At 47.3% G+C, this 22,846-nt stretch overlaps 2 protein-coding genes across 3 annotated transcripts in view; both read left to right on the forward strand.

Annotated features, from left to right (window-relative positions):
- Uxt (ubiquitously-expressed, prefoldin-like chaperone) overlaps positions 1-3,774 on the forward strand; it is an 8,403-nt gene extending 4,629 nt beyond the window's left edge. The window contains exons 6-7 of the mRNA XM_005408943.2: positions 3,422-3,485; positions 3,676-3,774. Coding sequence (XP_005409000.1) covers positions 3,422-3,485; positions 3,676-3,729 — 118 coding nt within the window. The 3' untranslated portion in view covers positions 3,730-3,774. The remainder of the gene's footprint in view (positions 1-3,421; positions 3,486-3,675) is intronic.
- Positions 3,775-5,050: 1,276 nt separating this feature from the next.
- Positions 5,051-18,841, forward strand: Elk1 (ELK1, member of ETS oncogene family). Of its 2 annotated transcripts, XM_005408941.2 has the most exons (6): positions 5,051-5,134; positions 12,611-12,855; positions 14,945-15,394; positions 16,255-16,683; positions 17,282-17,383; positions 17,466-18,841. In XM_005408941.2, exons 2-6 carry the CDS (start codon positions 12,646-12,648, stop codon positions 17,562-17,564), a joined length of 1,290 nt encoding a protein of 429 aa, XP_005408998.1. In that variant the 5' UTR covers positions 5,051-5,134; positions 12,611-12,645; the 3' UTR covers positions 17,565-18,841. The 2 variants fall into 2 exon arrangements, with proteins under 2 accessions (XP_005408998.1, XP_005408999.1); XM_005408942.2 differs by lacking the exon at positions 5,051-5,134 and having other exon boundaries at positions 12,617-12,739.
- The last annotated feature ends 4,005 nt before the right edge of the window (positions 18,842-22,846 follow it).

A 22,846-nucleotide genomic window follows, 5' to 3' on the forward strand; every position in this document is an offset into this window, starting at 1 on the left:
AAAAAAAAAAAAAAAACTTTGCAGGGTTTTGCTGTTAGTGGGCCTGAGACCTGCTGAGATTTCCCAAGCTTGGTGATCAGATCAGGTAGTAAAGAGCATGATGGGAAGTGGGGGGTTGCTTTCATGGTCAGCACAATTCTCAACTGGTGGTCCTTGAGAGCACGTCCAGTTCTTGTAACAAAGCTTTCTTTTGTCACAGGATTTTTGGGTCTTTCAGATACACTTTAATTTTTTGAGACTTGATGTCTTTCCCCCAAATGAGGTGTATTTTAAGTTGTCCATGTCTGTCTCTTTTGGTCTTTTTGTAATATTGACCTGGTCTTTTTGTGTGATGAAAATTGTGGTTGACTCTCACATTGCTTTACTAAAATTAGTACAACTCTCTAAAAGCTTAGTCTTTATAGAAGATGAGGATTTGAGTCTGTAGCTGGCCCTTCTATTTGAAATAGTTACTTGGGACATAAACTTTCTTTTTGGTTATTATGTAACCAAAACTGCCTACCAGTTCTTCCTGTTCTTGGTATATTCCTTTGTTTGAAGAGAGGAGGTCTTCATATCTCTGTATATGCTTTTTTTCTGATTACATAGACAGAACACACACATGTCATATATAGAAATGTAATTATAGAAGAACCAGCATAAACATATAAGTATTGATATTTCCTTATGAAATAAGTAGTAATGGATTAAACATATCCTTTTGTACACAGTTAGCATTTGGTGAACTTTGTATTTTATTCCTTTCCATGTTTATTCTTTTGGTGCTGGGGAGGTAACTGAGGACCTTGTATACGCTAAGTACATAGTCAACCGCTGAGCTATGCCCTCAGCCCTCTTGTTTCCTTTGCAGTGAACTCATAGCCTTTCATAGACTAGTCTTGTGCCATTAACTAATATTTTGTTTTTTGATGTTCAAATTGTCCCTTAGGAGCTGATCAAGTTTATTCTTGAGTTTTTTGAAAACTATACCAGATATTCTTGAAAGAATACATGGTCTCCAGCAAGAATGCCATGTTTTATTTCCTGTCCCTAATATAGACTGGTATCTTTTGACAACTTCAGGTTCCCTTCAGGGTAATAGTCTTTCATTTAATTCATTCAACATCCATTCACTGCCTACTCTGTCACACACTGTTCAGGTTTCTGGGGATGCAGCAGGGGACAAAACAGACTAAATCATTGCCACTGTGCAGCTGACCTTCCAATTAAAGGAGACAGACGATAAACAAGTAAAGATGCTGACACGTGTACAGAAAAAGAGCACATGGTGGAGACTGGAAGCATTGCCTGGGATGGAGCCACTGTGATTTTAAATAGAATGACTGATTGGATGTGAGCTGTGTGAGAAAGAGAGAGGCGTCTTGGAGCTGTCAGTGTAGCTCAGTGGTAGAGCACTTACCCAGCATGCATGAGGCCCTGGATTCCATCCCTAGCACTATAAAAAGAGAAAATGAGAAGAGGATCTAGGTTTTCACTGAGCAATTTAGAAGGATAGAGTTCCCATTATTTGAGATTGATTAGCTGGGAGGAGCAAATTGGGAGAGGAAGATCAGGAATCAGTCTGGAAACGATGAAGTTATTAAACACTGATGTGGATTTTTTGAAGATGTAGTTAAAACTCCCAAGTCAAGTTCAGGAGAGTTTAGGCTAGCAATATAAATTTGAGAGATAGTGGTGTATATTAGGTTCATACTATTTTTTCCAACTGAGCATCCTAGCTCTTGGCCATTTATTTTTCATACAATATTTAGTTTTTTTTTGTTTTGTTTTGTTTTTTTTTTTTCTCCGGTACCAGGAACCGAACTCATGACCTTGCGCTTGCCAGGCAGGCGCTTTTGCCGCTGAGCTAAATCCCCAGCCCCTATTTAGTTTTTTTGATACCTCACATTGAGTCTTATATTGACAGATAGCTCAGCACAATAGAATCTACATTCTTGTATCATACTATCAAGACCCTGCTTGCGCTAGCCCCTTCCGACCACTTGGACCTTATCATATATTACTTCCTTTCACCATTCACTGAATTTCTAACATTCTGATCTCCTAGCTGCTCCTCCAAATGCTCTTTCCTGCCTCTTGGGCTTTCTTTGGAAAAGACCCCTCTGTTTGTTTGTTCGTTTTTTGAGACAAGGTCTCACTATGTAGTCCAGGCTGGCCTTGAACTCACTGTGTAGTCCAGGCTGGCCTCAAACTCACGGAGATCCTCCTGTCTCAGTGTCCTGAGTGCTAGGATTACAGGTGTGTGCCACCACACCCTGCTGAGATTCTTTTTCTTGAGGCCTGATCCAAACAGGCTTAGACAAAAGGAACTGACTGGTTTGTATAACCCAGCACTCCAGGGCTAGGATGGTGACAGGCAACTCCAGCTTCCCAGTTCTGTACACCTTGGCCTCCTCCTTCTTTTTTTTTTTTGTTTTTTGTTTTTTGTGGGTTTTTTTGGTACCAGGAATCAAACTCAGGACCTTGTGCTTGCCAGGCAGGCACTTATGCCACTGAGCTATATCCCTGGCCTGGCCTCCTCCTTGAGTCCTGTCTCATACCTGACATCTAACCCTTTGGTAAATCCTGTTTGTTCTATCTTCAAAATAATCCCAAATTCAGTTACTTCGTATTACTTCAACTGCTCCCACTGTCACCTGACCCTCTCACTTGGCACACTGCAGTACTTGCCTCGAGGCATGTACTGTCTTCACATTAGCTCCTTGTTCTCGGTTCACTTCTCTGCTCAGATGAATGCTCCTAACCCCCAGTCAGTCGCCCCCTCTGCTCACAGCCTGGCTCCTGCCTCACTTCCCATAAAAGCCAAGGTGTTTACCATGGTCTAACTATCTGCCTCTCTCCTTACTTCTCTGACCTCACCTCTAACAGTCCCCCTTCATTTATTTCTCTTTAACCTCAGTGGCCTTGGCTGGACCTCAAACACTCCAGGGATGTGCCCACCTTGGCGCCTTTGTATTGGCTGCCCCTTGGGTGTGGAACATGCCTAGCATATAATGACACTATTCACTTCTTCCCTTTCTTTAAATGTTGACTTAAATCTCTGTTTAAAATTGCAGTCCACTCCCCTTACTCCTTATCCTCCCTCATTGTTCCATTTTTTCTTGTACAGTACTTAAAAACATCTGACCTACCATGTATTTTATCACATCATGTATTTGTCTCTTGGCAAGAATTTGAGGGCCCTGAGGTTGAAATTTTTGTTTGCTATCATCTCCCCAGTGCTTTAAAACTGCCTGGTATATGATATGCATTCAATCATCCCTGAATCGGTGAGGTCCAGATGGTGACCAGCCATTTCTGCATAGAACCAGACCGGGTGGAAGTCATCTGGAATGGAGGTAGATCTTGAAATGCTGAGGAAGGGTCATCCTCATAATCATCAGTGGGGCCCACTTTGGCCTTTCTTATTTCTTTTCTCCAGGCTCAGCAACAGCCTCACCAAGGACTCCATGAATATCAAGGCCCACATCCACATGTTGCTAGAGGTGAGAGCCCCTCACTCCACTGCCACACCCTCCCTCTACATGTGTTTAGATGATCACTTGGAGAAGGGAGAAAGCTAAAGAAGGGAAGGGCCATCTTTCCCTGCAAACTGAAGCCAAGGAGGGGGAGTCAGAGCAAGACCGCGGTGGGGCATGGAGCCAGCGTCTGTTCAGTCTCTGCTCTCTTTTGCAGGGGCTTAGAGAACTACAAGGCCTGCAGAACTTCCCAGAGACGTCTCACCATTGATTTCTTCTTCCTGTTCTGCGACATTAAAATCCTGAATGCCTTTGAGTCACATGGCCCTTCTTTTACCCCTAAGCCTTGCTGGTTTCCAAGGTGCCTGGTTTCTAAAGCACAACATTACTGGGAGACCAGAGATCCAGTCTCCGTGTAGAAAATCTAAAGCATCCAGAAGTCTTGCCTCTAGTTTATTGGCAGTATTTGTGTTTGACTTTTTGTTCTGCCCACTTTTCTGTCAACTTGGCAACCTGGGCCCCACCTCACTCTTCCTTTTCCGGGACACCACTTTTTCGATTGCAATAGAGAATTCAGGGTAGAGGCTTGTTCACATGGCCATCAGCATATCACTTCTGACCTTACATTTTCCCTTCCACACCTCAGTCATTTCTTAGGTACCCTAAATAACACACCTATCCCACCCTGGCCCTGGCCCTGCTTTGAAATGGATCCAGCTTACGCCAATAGGCACAGATCTGCCCTTCCTCGTCCAGCCCCTACTCTAGGTTGAGTCCTGCTAAACTCCAAAAGAGCCAGGGTCGGCCCTCAAGCCCTGCTGGACACTGCCCTCCTTGTAGATACTTAGTTTCTACCACTGAAAGAGCTTTGCTAGTCTGGCAGCTGTCCCGCCCTCCTACCTCTGTTAATTCTAAATTCGTCTTTTCTAGCCAATCACGATAGAGTTATCCTTGCCTGCCTACGCAGGCCTTGGCTCAACCCTCTCCCTGCTGGCTGCTACGCCCATTTCTATATAAGTCCTGCTTCCGCTGAGCGGCGTGGCAAGCAGCACCGCCTGGTCGGTATTATGGCAGCTGTCTATGAGTCTAGTCCTCCAATCAGCTGAAAAGAGAGCCCACCTACCCCTTCCTCGTAGGTTGGCTGGCTGCCATCAATCCCTTTTAGGCCAATCAGTGTGAGGTAGGCGTCTCCTGAGTCTTGTTAATCGCTCATACCCTAGCCGTCTTCCTTGGGCCAATCAACGTGGAGCACCGGTTAGGCGGAGCGCGCCTCACCCGTACTCAATCGACCAGCCGCGGTCCATCATTTCCCTTTGAGCCAATCATGATATAGCACTGTGGGTTAGTGACCGCTCCCCCAGCTCTGAAGCTGTGCTGTAGAGCCAAGATCTTTGGCCAGTCAGCGAGCGGCGGGTCGCTCAGCTCCTCCCCTAAGTGCCCACGTGAGTGGTGGGGAAACGCAGGGGCGGCTTCTAGGTGTTGCTGCCGCCGCAGCCGCCAGCACCGGCACCACCGCCGCCACCGCCGCCACCGCCGCCACCGCCGCCACCGCCGCCACCGCCGCCACCGCCGCCACCGCCGCCACCGCCTCGGAACCCGGGCCTGGGGGGCGGTGGGGCCGCGTATGGAGCCCCCGCCCCCCGGAGCTGCCAACGCTGCCACCGCACCACGCACAGGTGAGCCCTGGGCCTGGAGGGTAGAGGGCCCTGTCCGTGACCCCGCGTATCCTTTTCGCCCCCGCGCGGGGAATGTGGCTTGGCCGATGGCCTGCTGGTGTTGGGCTTCCCACTGCCACGACTAGTGGACCTGCGTGTGGCATTGCCCGCTCCCTTCGCCCCTTGTTTTGGATCTGACCGTGGCCTAACCTCCCTCTCCCGATGTATAATGGATCGGTCTGCGTGCTTATATTTCTTTCCACCCCAACTTACATTGGACTCGTCCTTCACGGTCTTGTCCCCCCACCACTCACTTACTGGGTACCAGTCTGTGGCATTGTCAAAGCCCCTTAATAGTAGGTGCCTCTGAGTGTTTGTATTTCTCCTAGCTTCAACTTTCAGGAGACCTGTCTGTGGCCTTGTTTATTCCACCCCTTCTGTTCCTTGTAGTGAATCAATCCGTGGCGCTGTAACCCCCCCACCCCGCCCCGCGCGCGCGCGCGCTCCTGTAACCGTGAGTCCCTCTGAGTTTGTATGCCTGACTCCTCCAACCCCAATGCCTCAAATCTTGGCTTCTGCACCCCCACTCCCATCCTATCGTGGATCAGTCTACATGCTTGTCTTCACATTCCCCTAGTTATTAATCCATTGCCCTGACTCGCCTCCGTTATTTGTACATTCCAGGCCCTGGGCTATTCCCTTTCTTTTAATAGTGGGTCAGTTTGGTGCTTTATATGTTTTCATTTGCTGTATGACCTTGTCTCTCTCTCCTTTTAATCACTGTGATGGCTTTCCCAGTAAGTTTTTCTGCTCTCCCTTCACCCCACCTCCCGCCAGAAGATGAACTGTAACCCCCTACCTTTCTAGGGATCTGTTTCTTGGCCTGCTTGCTACCCCTGTGCTTGCTTTCACACGCACTCCCCTCCTAAACAGAAAACCACATACCGTATCCTCCTGTAATCTTGTGCTGGATCAGTCTGTGATCTTCCCGGCCCCTCATCTCTTAGATCAGCCTGTGTACTTGTTGAGCCCAGGGCGTTTTACTGTAGCGCACACTCCGTGGCAAATAGTCTTAACCCCCAAGGCGCTCTGCCTCACTGCAGTAAGCAAATGCATTAGAGATATTGATGAAAATGCCAATATGAGCTAGCATTTATTGGGCATCTGCTATGTACAAGGCAGAGTGTTTTATATTCACGAGCCCATTTAATCCTCATCACAACTATATGAGATAAATATGAGGAAATTGGGGCATAGGAAGGTTAAATACCTTCCTGAAAGGTGGCCTAGTAAATACTCAGACTACACGATCATTTTTGAGGCTTCTCTCTTTTATTTCATTGCTCCCCACATGAGGCCCCGTTCCTTAAAAAGCCAAATTAGTTCCCATCTCCAGGCTTTTGTTTGGCTCTTCTCTGTCCGCAGAGCTGTCTGTTCCACACCTGGTCTTAACACCTACCCACCCACCCCCATTCCAGGAGCTGTATAACCTCAGATAAATGACTTAACCACTTTCTCCCTGCACCTGTTTCCCCATTTCTAAAATGGGGGAGTCAGAACTGGAATCTGCTCCAGTGCAAATAAAGAATACCTATGAGTTAATAAAGCAAGTCACCTCTCTGGCCTTACCTCCATCGCCCTGTACCCCAGAGCTGTGCTCCAGCAATGCTGACTTCCACCTAAATGCTCCTTAACCCAGCAGGTTTGGGCCAGCCTCAGGGTCTTTACATTGGCTATTCTTTCTGCCCCAAAGCTACTCCTGCATCCTGGCGTGATTCCTTCTAGGGCTCTGTTCAAGTGCCAGCCCCTAAAGAATGTGTTCACATTCTGGCGCAGGGAACACACTACATGAAGACACATGTATAAAAGATATTTCCAAGAATACCAGTTGATTTATGAATAAGGTGAGTGTTTCATCGAAAGGATCTGTTCACAAAAGTGTGACGTACAATACTCTGAAGGCACAGAGAGAAGAGATGTTTCTAAGGGCACTTTCATTTCATTGCATCTGGGTGGTGTTATTTCAGTAAAGCATGTGTTCATCACACTGTGGTGCTTGAAATACACTATATAAAGGCACATGTATAAAAAATGTTTCTAAGGGTGCTATTTGTGTTTTTTTAAAAAGTCAGCATCCCCCTGACCATCTGATCTTGTACACTAGCAGGGCTCAGGCCCCTTCCCTGCTGTGTCCCTTTGCCCTCTGTCATTATCTGCCACACTGTACAGTTTGCATGTTGTTTGTCCCTCCCCATGAGGCCTTACAGGTTTTATCTGATTATCCACTGCTCCTTCTTGAGCACTTAAAAATGTCCCTGGTATGCAATAGGTGGCTTGAGAAAAATTTATACCACGAGTAAATGGAAGAAATCATCATTTCAGACATCCACGTGGGGTCAGATGGAGAAGAGCTCTGATAGGTAATTAAAATGTTAGTTTGGACTGTGCAGATATTTACTGCACACCTAGTAAGTACCAGGCATTGTTTTAGGGGCAGAGTGGGGGGGGATAGGCAGAAATCCCTGCCCTTGTGGAACAGACACTTATTAAAAATGAGAAGGACAAACTATATTACAAATAAGTACATTTAGGTAGTATATTAGACAAGTGCTAAGAAGAGAAAATGAGGTAGGGCAGATAGGAATGGAGATTGGGGTGACTGAAGTCATAGGCATAGGACAGGCCACACTTGGAAAGGTGACTCTTGAATTAAGTAAGGCCTGAAGGAGATGAGAGGAAGAAACTATACTGTGTAGGGAACGAGTTTACCAGACAGAAGCAATAGCCAAAGGCTGTGCAAAGGCCCTGGGGTAGGATTATGCCTGCCACATTCAAGGAACATGAAGGAGGCCAGTATGGCTGGAGCGGAGTGGAGGAAGAAATAGAAGATGAAGTCACAGAGGTGATGGGAGCCAGATGGTGTAGGCCATAGGCCAAGGTGTTACAACAGCATTTGTGGGGAGGGAGAAGTTTGACACAGTAGCTAAAGGCTGACAATTCTTGGTGGATTACCATGGCCAGAGATACTTTTCTAAATCCTTTACATATATTGACACGTTTAATCCTCACAAAAGCCCACAAGGGTAGGTGTATTTTTGAGAATATCAGATTTTGAGAGTCAAATATCCCCATTTCACAGATGAGCAACCAGGCCCCAAGAGGTTGAGCAACTTGCTCAAGGCCCCACAGACAGTACAGGGCGGAGGAGCACAAGGCTGAAGACCCAGAGCGAAGAGCTAGATTTACAAGGGCAGACAGGTTTCTCAGTGTGTTGGATCATGCAGAGGAAGAATTAATTCTGCCTGGGAGGTACTGGGACTTGATTGTGTAATAGGGTTTGTCAGCGGAGGGAACGGCCCTCCTCACAGGCAGAACAGGGAGTGCTTATCCTCAGAGATAGGAGCTCTCCTGCTAACTGGGTAATGTAGGGTGACGACCTCAGAGCCTTGGGACATGCTGTTCTCTCTGCCAGAGGTCCCCTTCCCACACAGGTCGGCATGGCATGGTCCCTCCCCTCCTTTGGGTCAAATGTCACTTTCTCAGGGAAGCCCTCGCTGCTCACCCTGTGTGGAACAGCATCCCTGTCACCCTCTGGGGTCCTATCCTTTTGTGTTTCTCTTCATAGACAACTGGAATAGAGTGGCTCAGGTTGCTGACTGGAGCTGTGCCACCTGGGTTTGAATCTCAGGTCTGGCAGTTTCCAGCTGCCTTTTCTTATAGCATACCCATTGGTGTCTAATGAAGCTGACCCTCTGCAAAACTGGCCTCCTGCGCTCCCCTCCAAACCTCTTCGCCCCTAGTGCGGCCTTCTCAGTTGATCATCACCATCCTTCCAGGTGATCCGACCGCTAACCTAGACTACCCTGGACTCCTGTCTCTCACTGCCATGCTGTCTGCATGTTTCTGTGCTCTGTCTCCAGATTTTAACCAGAACCGAAGCATTTCTCAGCATTTCCATGGCTACCACCCATCTCTCACTGGACAACTACAGTACCCTCTTCAGCCCAACAGGCTGTTCCCACAGCAGTCAAAGGGACCTGATTAAAATCCAAGCCACGGGCTTTCGCCTGTCTATTCACAACCCTCTCATGGCTCCTGTCTCACCTGCAGCCCAAGTCCTGACAGTGCCCATGGAAACCTCACCCATCCGGAACCCCAGTGCCCCTCTGTTCTCATCTGCCTCTAGCTCCTCCCCTTCCCCAAACTGTCTGTTGACACCCCAGCCTCAGCCTTCAACCTGGCAGCTTGGCCTACTCTTTGACCGCCTTTGGGTCTTCGATGTTACCCTCAATGCTGGCCTCCCCTGACTGCCCTTGGAAAAAGCAAACAGCTCCTTCCCTGCTTGATTCTTTTTTTCCTAACCCTTATCACCATCTGCCATACTCCTGGCTTGTTTGCCTTGTTTCTTGTCTGTCTGCCTCCACTGAAATGTGAGCTCTCCTAATCAAGGATTCTTTTTGTTTACTTGGAGACAAGATCTCACTATGTAGCCTAAGCTGTCCTTAAAGTCATGATCTTCCTACTTCCTGAGTGCTGGCATTGCAGGCTTGTACCACCATGCGGGGCCAGAGCAGAAAATCTGGTCCCCCCCACACACCCCTGTAGTACTGGGGATCAAACCTAGGCTTTCCCACTGAGCTACATCCCCAGCTGAGTTGCCCAGGCTGGGCTTGAACTTGTGACACTCCTGCCTCAACCTCCTAGAGTGCTGGGATTACAAGTGAACAGCACCATGCCTGGCTAGAACAGGGATTCTTATCTGTTGAGTCTGTGGCTATATCCCAGCACTTGGCCCACAGTAGGCACTCAGTGAAAGCTTGCTCAGTGAATGAGGTGAAGAAAAATAAACCCATCTGAGTAAGGCAGATTACAAGCACTTTCCCAAGGGGTCAAGTGAGAAAGGTGAAAAAAGCAAAGCACAAACAGCCTGTGTGTTCAGGTCAGAAACTGACCATCAGATTTCACATAGCCGAGAGATTCTGCAGCAGCTCAGACGAACTAGGAAAAATTGCCTGTTTTCACCACCAGGAGTCACACTGAACTCTGTGGGCCTCTGAGAGAAGCCAGCCTTGAAAAGAAAATACAGGGAGCCTCCGAGGAAAGGACTGGAATCCAGCACTTCATGGCTTAGTGACTTCTACAGTTGCCTCACACTGCTACTCAACGAACTTGAAGTTAGCACAAACTAACTATAAGAGGGTCACATTGTATATTTCACTGCAGATTAAAGAGCAAAGCCACACCTGCCTGGCAGGCACAAGGTTCTGAGTTCAATTCCCAGTACCCCCTCCAAAAAAGAGCAAAGCCATAAATAATAAAGAGAGGCTCTTCAATGCTTTCTGATTTAGAAGGCTTATTCTTAATCCAACACTCTGAGGCAGGTGGACAGTGGATTGATGAAAGTTATTCCCTTGGGGAGCCAGAGGCTCATGTTTATTCCCAGTTTGTTGCCAGGAAATGGCAGCAGTGGCATGACAGAGAAGAGTCTGTTCTCTGAAGGAGATGCCAAGAGGGAGCCGTCCATGTGAGGGCAGCACAGCCTGATGGCAAAATGCTTAGACCACTGGAACCTCGTTGCTGGGCCCAAATGCTGCCCCTGCCCCTTACAGGTGTGTGGCCTGTGGAAGTCACTTAGACATTTTGCTGCTTCATCTATAAGTTAGTGATAATAAAAATACCTACTTCTCAGAGTCGGGATGAAGGATAAATGAGTCACAGCCTACAATTAATAACAGACCAGGTCTTCACGCCCTTATCCAAAACCCTTGGGGCCAGATGTGTTTCGAAACTGCAAATTTTTCAGATTCTAGAAAGGTAATATGGTGCACATATGATATGTTACATAACATCCTCAGCAAACTCTGTCATCGGCTGGGTTCATATTTCTGCAGCAGAATGTATGAACAGCCACACTAACTGAGGATGAATAAAGACCAGAAAGAACCTAGTTTTGTTTCGAATCAAAGTTGCTGCCAAAACAGTTACAAAGAAGCTTTCTATTTTGAAAGATATATGGGTTTTAGGGTAGTGGAGAAGGAATTCTGAACAAATCAGAAACTAATTTTATTTAGAGCTTATCATACCAGAGGCATATTATATTTAATCCCCATAATAATTATTTCACAGATGGGCATGTCATTATCCCTGTTTCACAGATGAGAGAATTTAAATTACAAGAAGGTTAAAGACTATACTATACCCAAGGTAGCCAGAGGTGGCAGCATATGCCTGTGAATCCTATACTCTGGGAGGCTGAAGCAGGAAGATTGAAGGTTTGAAACCTGCCTGGGCAACTTAATGATTTGGCAAGACCCTGTCTCAAAATCAAAAACAAACAAGGGCTGAGGATATACCTCAGTGCAAAAGGGTTGGAATTAGAGGTCCATGGTAGAGCGTGTACAAAGCCCTGGATTTATCCCGAGCACTGCAAAAAACAAAACAAAGTGATGAGTGGAAGGAGTAGAGGAGAACAAGTAATCAGTTTCAGGGAGGCTTCATAAAGGAAAGAAGAAAAGGACCCTCGGGCTGAGAATTGAAAGATGAGGAAGACTGCTAAGCAAAGGAAGGGGGAGCCCCATACACAGTGAACACCATTTGCAAGGGTCTGGCAAAAGGTGCCTTCTGAAAACTTTGACATGATATGGTAGAAGATACGGATGATAAAGGTCAGGTGGGGGGGTGTGCTCGTTTTCTAGTTTTGCTGTAATAAATTCATCTCAGACTTAGCTGCTTAAAGCAACATATTTATTCTCTGATAGCTCTGTAGGTCAGAAATCTTAACACTGGTCTCACCAGGCTAAAACCAAGGTACTGGCAGGGCTTGGTCCTTTCTGGAGGTTCCACAGTAGAAGTATTTCCTGCTCATTTGGGTTGTTGGCAGTGTTCCATTCCTTGAGTTGTAGGACGAAGGTCCCTGTTTCCTTACTGGCTATTGGCTGAGAGCCATTCCAACTTTAAGTGGCTGCCCACATTCCTTGGCTGAGAGCCACCTTTCTCCATTTTCAGTGTCAGTAATGGTAGATCGAGTCCCTCTCACACTTGGAATCTCTCCCACCTGTTCTTTCCACCCCATGTCTGAGCTGTGTTTCTGCCTCCTTCTTGTGCTTTTAAGGTCTATAACTTTAATTTCATCTGAAAGTTTATTTTTGCTTTGTACCACGGCAAACACACAAATTCCAGGAATTCGGATATGGACATCCTTGGGGGCCCTGACAGCATATGTGCCAACCATAGTCTGCTCTCTGGTCTGCAAAGATTTGCATTTGTCCCACACACAAAATACATTCACACCATCCTCAGATCTTTAAAACTCATCGCATAACAGGGAGCATCCAACGCTAAACGGGAGCTTAGATGTTTGTGTAAGTGTACTTAAGGGAATGGTGGTGGGGTTTGGGGGTAGAGGTGGAGGCAAGATAACAAAGAAATTGTCCTTTTCCTGTCCTCAGCCTCCTCATCTACCCACAGCCTCTCAGTTCTGAGCTGTCTATCCTCTAGGTACCCCTGGGATGGCGTGAACACTCCCCACAGCGATGGACCCATCTGTGACACTGTGGCAGTTTCTGCTGCAGCTGCTGAGAGAGCAAGGCAATGGCCACATCATCTCCTGGACCTCGAGGGATGGTGGTGAGTTCAAACTGGTGGATGCAGAGGAGGTGGCCCGGCTGTGGGGACTGCGCAAGAACAAGACCAACATGAATTATGACAAGCTCAGCCGGGCTTTGCGGTACTACTATGACAAGGTATGGCCTCTGGGATCAGACCTGGGGCCCCCTGAAATTTGTGCCAGAAATTCAATTTTCAGGACTAGGTGTTTTTTTTTTTTTGGTTATTTTTCTGGTACTGGGAATTGAACTCACGACCTCACACTTGCCCGGCAGGCGCTGTGCTGCTGAGCTAAATCCCCAGCCCCTCAGAACTAGTTTTTTTGGAGTTTTTAGGGGGCATTGTTGAGATGGGGGTCTCACTATGTAGTTCAGGCTGGCCGTGAACTCACAGTGATCCTCCTGCCTCAGCTTCCCGAGTGCTTGGATTATAGGTGTGCACCACCACTTCCAGCTCATTTTCAGAGATGAGGGATATGGCTCAGTAGTAGTGTTTGCCTAGCATGCACAAGGCCCTAGGTTTAATCCCAAGCACCACAAAGAAAGAAAAATAAATTTCATATTCTTATCTTAATTTCTGTAACTATAATGTTGAAAGCAGTATTAAAATTTACTATTTCTTATCCCACCCTCTAGTATATGCAAACCAATGTTGGACCCTAAACATTTATCTCATTTATTATATTTTCTTGTCTTACTGCTTTGGCTAAAAGCTTTACAGCAGTATTAATACTGACTGCTTCTCATCCTACTTTCTGAGGTCCCCCAGACAGTGCTGTCCCACTATGTCCTCATTTCTGTGCCTTGTTCTTATAGACCAAACTTTGAGAGCACTGTTGACAGTGACTGTCCTCATCATGTCCTCTGGAACCTGTGGACCAATGCTAGGCTCCCCCGCTTATTTAATAACCTTCTTTTACTCCAGACTCTTTCATCTTCTTATTCTTTGACTCAAAACCACCCTGACAGTTTTATCCTAACCTTTCCTTATTTCATTCTCTGAAATCTGCAAAATTTTGATCAGTTATCTTCCTTTCTTCCTTTATAACTTTAGCTAAAGCCTCTAGGGCAACATGTACAATGCTAGATCTTCACTCCATCCTCTCGGATTCCCAGAACAAAGCTGGTCCACCCCACCATTTACATCAATTGTTTTATCCTCTTATTCCTACAGCTAAAATTTTAGATTTTCCTCATCTTGCCTTCTCAGACCCATAGACCACCACTGGCTGTCTCCACCCAGTATTTATACCATTTCATTTCATCATATTTCCTTAGCTGAAATCTCCAAAACAGTGTTAGTGAATATCCCTGTGCATTGCTCTTCTGAGAGACATAAGCCAACATTGTTGTATACCTGACTAGCATTATGACTGCTACAGAATGTCCTAGTTCCACCCAATATTCTTCTTGCCCCCCTAAACAGCCCTATACCTGTTTCACATCATTAATAACTTATGATATTTATGCTATTGTATGGTATATATTTCATTTTCATAGTTTAGTCCCTTGGCTCAAACCTCCAACACAGTGTTAATAATGAGGTTACCACATTCTGCCCTCTGAGACCACCAGAACATCCCTGAGACTCTCCAGGCTAAGCACGTCCTGAAATACCCCAAGTGTGCACTGTGACCCACCCAAGCCAGCCCAGAGATCCCTCTTCCAGTATTTATACCAGTATCTTAATGTTCTTGTCTAATTGCTGTCAGTTACTCAGTTACTTACTTTCCACGACAGTATTAATGAGGCCTCACCCTGTCTTTCATAGTGACCTTGCTTTGTTCCATGTCTGTGTCAATAGCTTCAAATGATTTTCTGTATCAATAGTTTATGTTTCCATTTATCTGTACTAATGTGGTCTGCCAACATTTAGATCAACTACTTCATTTTTCTGTCTTTTATAGTAGCAAAACTATGCCCTGGCAGCCACCCCAAGACCCAACTCTGTTAACCTGTAGTTCTTGAAGCTAGGGAGAAAAAAGTGGTAAAAGAAGGAATTATGGAGAGGGAAAATAGAAAAGGGGGAAAAACTTGGGAGGAGGTATAGACAGGAAAATAGAGGAGCCCACACACTGAGAAACAGATGAATCACCCTGTTTCTGGTCTCAGAGGGCAGTGCGAACAAGTAGGAAGAAAGATGCCAGAAGAGAAATACCTGGCAATGTCCTCCTTCCACCCTGCCCTTTTCCTCTAAGGCCTATGGCTCTGTCTTCTCCTTTCCCAGAATATCATCCGCAAGGTGAGTGGCCAGAAGTTCGTCTACAAGTTTGTGTCCTACCCTGAGATTGCACGGTGCTCCACAGAGGACTGCCCACCCCAACCTGAGGTGTCTGTAGCTTCTACAGTGGCAAATGTGGCCCCTGCTGCTGTACATGTAGCCTCTGGGGACACTGCCTCCGGAAAGCCAGGCACACCCAAGGGTGCAGGAATGGCAGGCCCAGGTGGTTTGGCGCGCAGCAGCCGTAATGAATACATGCGCTCGGGCCTCTATTCCACATTCACCATCCAGTCCCTACAGCCACAGCCACAGCCACCCCCTCACCCTCGGCCTGCCTCGGTGCTCCCCAACACCACCCCCGCAGGAGCAGCAGTGCCCCCCTCGGGGAGCAGGAGCACCAGTCCAAACCCCTTGGAGGCCTGTTTGGAGGCAGAAGAGGCAGGCCTGCCTTTGCAGGTAAGTACTCAAGTGTGGAGATTCAGCGAAGCTGGGTAAGGAGGAGGGACGCACATTCTGAAACGAGGCATGGGATTGGTAGGCGAAGAGACGCGTCCTGTTAAGGGCCATAATAGTGGAAGGAGGGACAAATACATCACCTTCAGAAAGGGCTGGGGAGGAGAGCTATGCAAATCCTGAGAACGAAAAAGGAGAAAAAGTGTGCTACAATTAGTAGTTACCCAACATGGAATGCATGCCCTGAATGTAATTATCGGAATGCACTGGTTCTTATCGTTCAGTGCTCATCAGAATCACCAGGGTAGCTTGTTAAGCCAGATTTCTGGGACCCACCCCCAGTGTTTCTGATTATGAGGATCTGAGAATGAGATGCAAAAAATTCCATTATTAACAACTTTCAAATAGATGCTACAGGTCTTTAACGTAGATATTTTTTTTTGAGACAGGGTCTCAGTATACAGTTCAGGCTGGCCTTGAGCTCACTTTGTAGCCCAGGCTGTCCTCGAACTTGCATCCATCCTCCTGCCTCAGCCTCCCGAGTGCTGGGATTACAGGCCTGTGCCACCACGCCCAGCTAAAGTAGATATTTGAGAACCACTGTTCTCAAGAATGAGGCTGATATCAGGAGCCCTTCCCCTATCAGATTTTTACCCCAGATTCCCTTCCTCATAGGAAAACCTGTACCACGCCAAAGGAAGTTCTGCTTCCTTTAAAAAGCCCCATGTCCTGTTGGAAGACCTGCCCTGATAGATAGTCATGCTCCCAGTACCAAATTGCGTCCTCCCAGGGAAATCATTGAATGGCTTACAGGAGAGAGGTTCTCTACCTCAGGGATCCTCTTGTGCCCTCCCCTTTCCTAGGTCATCCTGACTCCACCCGAGGTTCCAAACCTGAAATCAGAAGAGCTGAATGTGGAGCCAGGTTTGGGCCGGCCACTTCCCCCAGAAGTGAAGGTGGAGGGGCCCAAGGAAGAGTTGGAAGCTGCTGCGGAAGTGGGGTTTGTGCCAGAAGCTTCCAAGGCTGAGCCGGAAGTCCCTCCTGCGGAGGGTGTACCGGCCCGGCTGCCTCCAGTTATGGAGACTACAGCACAAGCAGGTGGTCATGTGGTCTCCACCCCAGAGATCACTCAGCCACAGAAGGGTCGGAAGCCCCGGGACCTGGAGCTTCCGCTCAGCCCGAGCCTGCTGGGTGGACCAGGACCTGAACGGACTCCAGGTTCAGGAACTGGCTCTGGTCTGCAGGCCCCGGGGCCGGCACTGACGCCATCCCTGTTACCTACGCATACATTGGTGAGTCCTTGTAGAGGGGTGTGGCTGGTAGCCCAGAGGGAGGGCATTGGCACTTAATGGGTAACTGCCATCCACCAGTCTAGGATAAATGTGGTTATCTCTGAAGAGGGTAGAACCTTCCAGAGTGATTGGCTGTGCTGAGGCTTGGACTGGGATGGGACTTTAGGAAAGGCAGATCTGGGAGTAAGAGGCCCAGAGGCTTTCTATGGGAACTGTTTTTGGGTGGTGTGGGGCTTTATGCTCCAGGATTTGCATAGACCCTGAGCTACTGGGGTGGTACTTGTAACGCTTGAGAGCTGCCTGTGTGTAGAGTCTGGTTGAGTGTCTTGTCCGATGCGGTCTCAGCAACAGGAAATGGAGTCTGAGGAGTTGGGAAGGGGTGTCTGTGTAGAGTTTGAGAGATTTCAAGGACCTACCGTTAGTAGTTGTAGTCTCAGTCTATAAACTTGAGGAGTGAATCTAATTAAAAAATAAAAAATTAAACTTGAGGAGTGACTGTAGAAAGTCTGGGAAAATGTAGTGGGCTGAGACCAAGTTCCTTTCATCTTCCCACACCTGCCTTGTGCTCACTTGAGCTCTGACCCCCCTTTCCATGCAGACCCCGGTGCTGCTGACGCCCAGCTCGCTGCCCCCCAGCATTCACTTCTGGAGCACGCTGAGTCCCATCGCGCCCCGTAGCCCGGCCAAACTCTCCTTCCAGGTAGGATCCCCTCCCCCGCCTTGGAGAGGGTGAGAGGCACTAACATGGCTTCCATCTGTGACCTCTCCGTTTTTGCCCCCAGTTTCCGTCCAGTGGCAGCGCCCATGTGCACATCCCTTCCATCAGCGTGGATGGCCTCTCGACCCCCGTGGTGCTCTCCCCAGGGCCCCAGAAGCCATGACTACCACCACCACTGCCCCTTCTGGGGTCACTCCATCCATGCCCATGGACTTCTCTCCAGCCAGCCATCTCAAGGAGAAACATAGTTCATCTGACAGACTCGTGCTCTGGTTGTGGTGGGGTGGGATTCCTGGGAAGAAGAATCTCTTACACTAACTCGTCCGTGGAAAACACACCATTTCTCTCTTCTTCACCAGTCCCCCAGTGGCCGCCCTTATACATCTCCTACTTCAGTGGTAGGGATGGTTTATTTATTTATTTTTTGAAGGCCACTGGGAGGAGCCTGGCCCAACCCTTTCAGAGGGGTGGTTAAGACATCTCCCCCATCTCCCCACTCTTTTTCCCCAAGGCAAGACAATCAGGGTCTGGCTTGAGAAAGACCTTTCTTTATTTATTTCTCAGCCTGCCCTTGGGGAGATGAGGGAACCCTGTCTATATTTTGGGGTGTAGGTAGAAAAGCTAGTTTGCTTTGTTACTCCTGGTCGTACCCAAGGGTCCGGGAAGAATTTGTGTGGTTTCATAGGGTGGGAGTCCTCGCCAAGGAGGAATTACACTCTTACAATTTGAATTGCCACCTCTCCAACCTCTCTCTCAGACAGCTTGTCCTTTTATCAACTAACATTTTGGCCAGGGAGAAACATCCCTTTTATTCTTCTCCCCCCTGAGAAGCCATTCCTTTGTCTGCCAAACTTCCTGGGGTCTGCCTCTTACCTCCCAATGGAGGGTTTTCTTGGGAGCTGATCCCCGTCTGGGGGACTCCTCCAGCCAGTACTCCAGGTCTCCTTGTCTCCCACCCCCCTGCCATTTTGATAGTATAATCTATTTTTAAACGGGGCTTTTCAATAAGGGAGAGGGAGGCATCTCTTCCTATATCTGGTGGGGTGGGTGGGTGGGAAGGAAGGGATTTGAGGGGAGTCTTCCTGCCGACCCCAAGTGTTTATTTTTGATACCAAACATGTATTTTCAGCTCCCTCCCTCCCAGCCCCCCAATTTCCTGCGGGCGGGTACAAAGGACCCTTTAAGTGTCCCTGGAGTTGGGAGGGAGGAATGAGGGACATAAAGCCTGTCATGTCTCAATTCCAGGCTGGAGAGGGTGGGTTCAAAAGACTGCTAAGCCCATCCCCTGTTAGCACCAGTCCAGGCCTGGGGACCGGGGGTTCGTGATTTGGGAGACAATGCTGAACTTGTCTGTTTTACTTCCCCAAAATGGACCTTTTTTTTCTAAGAGTCCCAGAGAATGGGGAATTGTTCCTGTAAATATATATTTTTAAAAGTGTTGCTGGAGGCTGCTGGCATTTTTCCCCCCACCCCGATGTCTTCATGACGAGCTGAGTGTGATAGGCATAACTTTGTGTGAAAGGGCAATGAGAGTGTGAAGGAGAGGTTGACTGTGAGAGAAATAGTGTGATGACATGTGTCAGAAACTGTAGTTGAGACTGACAATTGGTGACCAGGTATGTGTGAAAGTGTAGAATGCTGTGATTATGTGTATTATGTGTATGAGAGAGGAGCAGAAGTTGTGACCGCAAACTTTTGACAGTGTGTCTATACAAGAAATTGAGGTTGTGTTTTCAGAAACTCAACTAAAACTTGATGAAAGATTAACTGTACCAGACTTGGGGCGGGGGGTGGTGGCACACGCCTGTAATCCCAACACTCGGGAGGCTGAGGCAGGAGGATCGTTGCGAGTTCGAGACCAGCCTGGGCTACAAGTGAGCTCCAGGCCAGCCTGAACTGCAGAGCAAGACCCTGTCTCAAAAAGACAAAAAAAGAGAGAGTTGGGATGTAGCTCTGTGGTGGAGTGTGCTTGCCTAACATGCATAGGCCCTGGGTTCAATCCTCAGCAGAGCCAAAAAAAATCCTGCACAAAAACTTGTGATGACATGCATGAAATATTTGAGAGAGGGCAATGGGAACTACAGATCAGTCAGTATTTGACAGGCTGATGCTGAGCGAGACAGAGTGAGTAACCAAAACTGAGTGTGAGAGACTATGTGGCCAGGAAACAGGTAGAGGCTGTCAGGGACCAGGTGTAGGTAAGAGGCCTTACTGTGAGAAAGCAGGAGACTGACTGGTCGTAACTTGTGGAGTGAAAAATTGCTTCTGTGTGAAGCTATGCGAGGCTGAAGTGTCAGCTGAAGTCACAGGAGTGTCTGTGAGTTGATGGTGTGAGAGAAAATGGCCATCGATTATGGACCAAAATCTCTACAAACTGTGAGCTAAATAAACCTTTCCTCCCTTAAAAAAGAAAGATAAAAAGAAATGACTGTGAGAGCTGAGAGATACTGAGATCCAAGGTACAAGAATATGTGTCTGAAAACTTTTTGTGATGACTGGAAAAGATGATAAGAAATCGGATAGCTGGGACCGGGAGGCTATCATTGCGTGTGTGTACATGTGAACATGCACATTGTCTTGGTTACTTTTTTCTCGCTGCTGGGACAAAATACCTGACGCCCAAAATTAAGGAGGGAAAGGTTTATTTTGCTTACAGTTCGTGGAAGTCTCAGCCCGTACTTGGCAGATTATCAGGCAGAGTGGCACGTGGCAGAGGGCTGCATCTCAGGGCGGCAGCCACAGCTAAGCTGCCACCACACACACACCGCGGTGGAATCCGGGAGGAGGAATGCCCCCAAGCAGCTTCCTCCTCTCCCTGACATATGCAAACTATCCACCCCAGGATGGGTGTAGCTCTCACACCCGTATTCAAACTCTAATAGCCTGCCCCAGGGCCGCAGGAAGCTTTGGGGGGGGACACAGATATAAACCATAACACACATGCGCTGAGACAAGCGGCGCTCTGGCTTCTAGTAACCGCTACAGTCTCCGCGGGTTCTGGTGAGACTGAGAGACTGAAGTGGTGCCGTCGCCACAGAATGGTCCATGAGGGAGAAAGAAGCAGCAATGTTGGTGAGAGGCGGAGAGCAGAAAGGCCAGGAACTCAGTAGCCAGGGGAAAGAAACTTGACAACTGAGCAGTGTGTGAATGTATGAACCATCTCATAAAACTAAAGCGAGAGCACATGTTTGTGAAAAAACAAAATAAAACCAAGCCAGTGAGACACTGAGTGTCTGTGATCAGAGTGTGTGAGACACTTCAGAGATTATAGTTGTGCACGTGCGCCTGTAAGCAAGCTGCCTGTGGGAGGAAGACGGTGTGCACGACTGACACGGAGCGTGGACACCTGATTGTGTGAGACGCGTGGAGTCCCGCAGCAATTGGGATTAGTGTCCGCAGGCATCAGAAGCATACGAGGAGGTAAGGCTGAATGGCTGAGTGAGCCAGTGTCCGAGAAATTGGTTGTGTGTCTCTGTGTGAAACGCTGTAAAAGACTTTTTTTAAGACTATAAATCAAAAACTTGGAATGGTGAAAGCTGAGAAGAAATGTGGGAGCAGGTGAGGGCAGAGTCTGATACAGTACACTGTGTGATAGTGTGTGCATGTGAAACCATTCATGGGAGGCTGTAAAAGGCTATAATCAGAAACCACAGGGCTTTAAGTGGCTTGAGTAATGGAAGGAGAGATGGTGATTTTGTGTGAAAAACTTCTTGAGAGCCCAGTTAATGAGGAATGTGAATCAGTGACTATTTGTGGATGTGAAAAATGGCTGAATGAAGTGACTTGTGTTATTAGATTATGTGACCGTGTGTATGTGAAAAACTAATGAGAAAAAACATCGGTGATAATGAATGAGTCAAGCCATGAAGCATGGTTGTGTGCATGGAACTGTTAGTAGGAGACTGCAGTGAGGCTGGGGATCAGTGTCAGGAAGTGACTCCCTGAGTACGTAAGTGACATTGTCTGAGACTGTGTGTTGGAATATATATATATTTGGGCTTGTTCACAAATAACTGCAGCAGAGGCTGCAAATCCAGAACTTTATGTATACAGGTAAAAACAAATTGAACATGAGAGAATGAGACCAGTGTATTAGAGGCCATGGATTGAATTGCCTGGCCTAGGAGAAAAACTCTCTTTTGTCTGCTGCCTCCACAGGCCCCTCCCACTCAGCCCCTTGGGCTGGCTCCTCCGAGTTCTCCAAAACTTGAAATGCTGGGGGCTCCCTTGTCCTGCACCCTCTCTAAGTGGTCTAACCCAGATCCAGCCCTTGAAATGCGAATTATTCCCCAAAGTGACCTATCTTCAACTCAGACTGTTCCTTTAAGCACTTACTAGAACCTCAAGTTTTGTTCTTTGCTTTGTTCATGCACTCAGCAGACATTTATTGAGCATCTACTGCTTGCTGGTACCCATCTACTAGCCTGCAGACCCAGCAGTTAACATACCAGACAAAAATCTCTGCCCTTGTGGAGCTGATACTCAGTGAGGAAGACTGACAGGAAACACATAAATACATTGTATCAGGCAATAATGTAATAATTAAGACAAGATTCACTCTTTGTTTAAAGGAGTCTGCAGAGTCATTTTAATGCCTAAATGTGTGCGGGAGAAAATAAAAGTGCAGACAATCCTCATCCACAGGGAATCTTATGAGTATTTATGCAGTTAAGGAACAACAGAAATATCGATTATAACATTATTACCAGGGCAGCAGGTTATTAAATAAAACAGCCAGGCAGAATTGCAGGTTTCTTGGGGAGTTTGTTTTCACAGGATAACAGCGCTGACAGCTGAAGTCTTAGAATCTTAACAAGACCCCTTTGTTCAAAGCACACACTCAGAAACAGGCTTATATTCTCTGAGAACAGAGTACATCTGTAATGGATACAAATATTAACACACACCTTGTCGCCCCAAAACAAGAGCAGTATTCTTTTTATTTATTTCTATTTTTTTGAGACAGGGTGTTGCTATGTAGTTCAGCCTTCCGGCCTCGAACTCATGGTGATCCTCCAGCCGTAGCCTCCCAAGTGCTGGCATTACTGGTATGCACCAGTGAGCAGTACTCTTGAGAAACTTCTATCTTAGCCCCTGACCAGATTCTTTTATCTTGTTTTAATTTATAGAATTGTATTTTCTCTGTGAATGCAGGAGAAATGAGGTATTTCCTTCCTCCCTTTCTCAGGCTTTTTGTTAATTGAAAAGATTGTTTTTATTTATTTATTTTTTGTGGTGCTGAGGAATAGACCTGGGGCCTCGCACGTGTTAGGCAAGCAGTGTACCACTGAGCTGCGCCCCCAGCCCACAAAATTGTTGCTTTTACGACAGGCTCTGGAATTTCACTCACTAGGGCTATGAAAAAGAGGAAATAGCAGGACTGTGGAGCTCAGTTTCACCTGCAAGAAAAGTGGGCTGAAGAGGAATTCATCATTAACAGTAAAA

The sequence above is a fragment of the Chinchilla lanigera genome, unplaced genomic scaffold, assembly GCF_000276665.1.
Source record: "Chinchilla lanigera isolate Chin_1 unplaced genomic scaffold, ChiLan1.0 scaffold00115, whole genome shotgun sequence".
In the NCBI taxonomy this organism is placed as follows: Eukaryota; Metazoa; Chordata; class Mammalia; order Rodentia; family Chinchillidae; genus Chinchilla; species Chinchilla lanigera.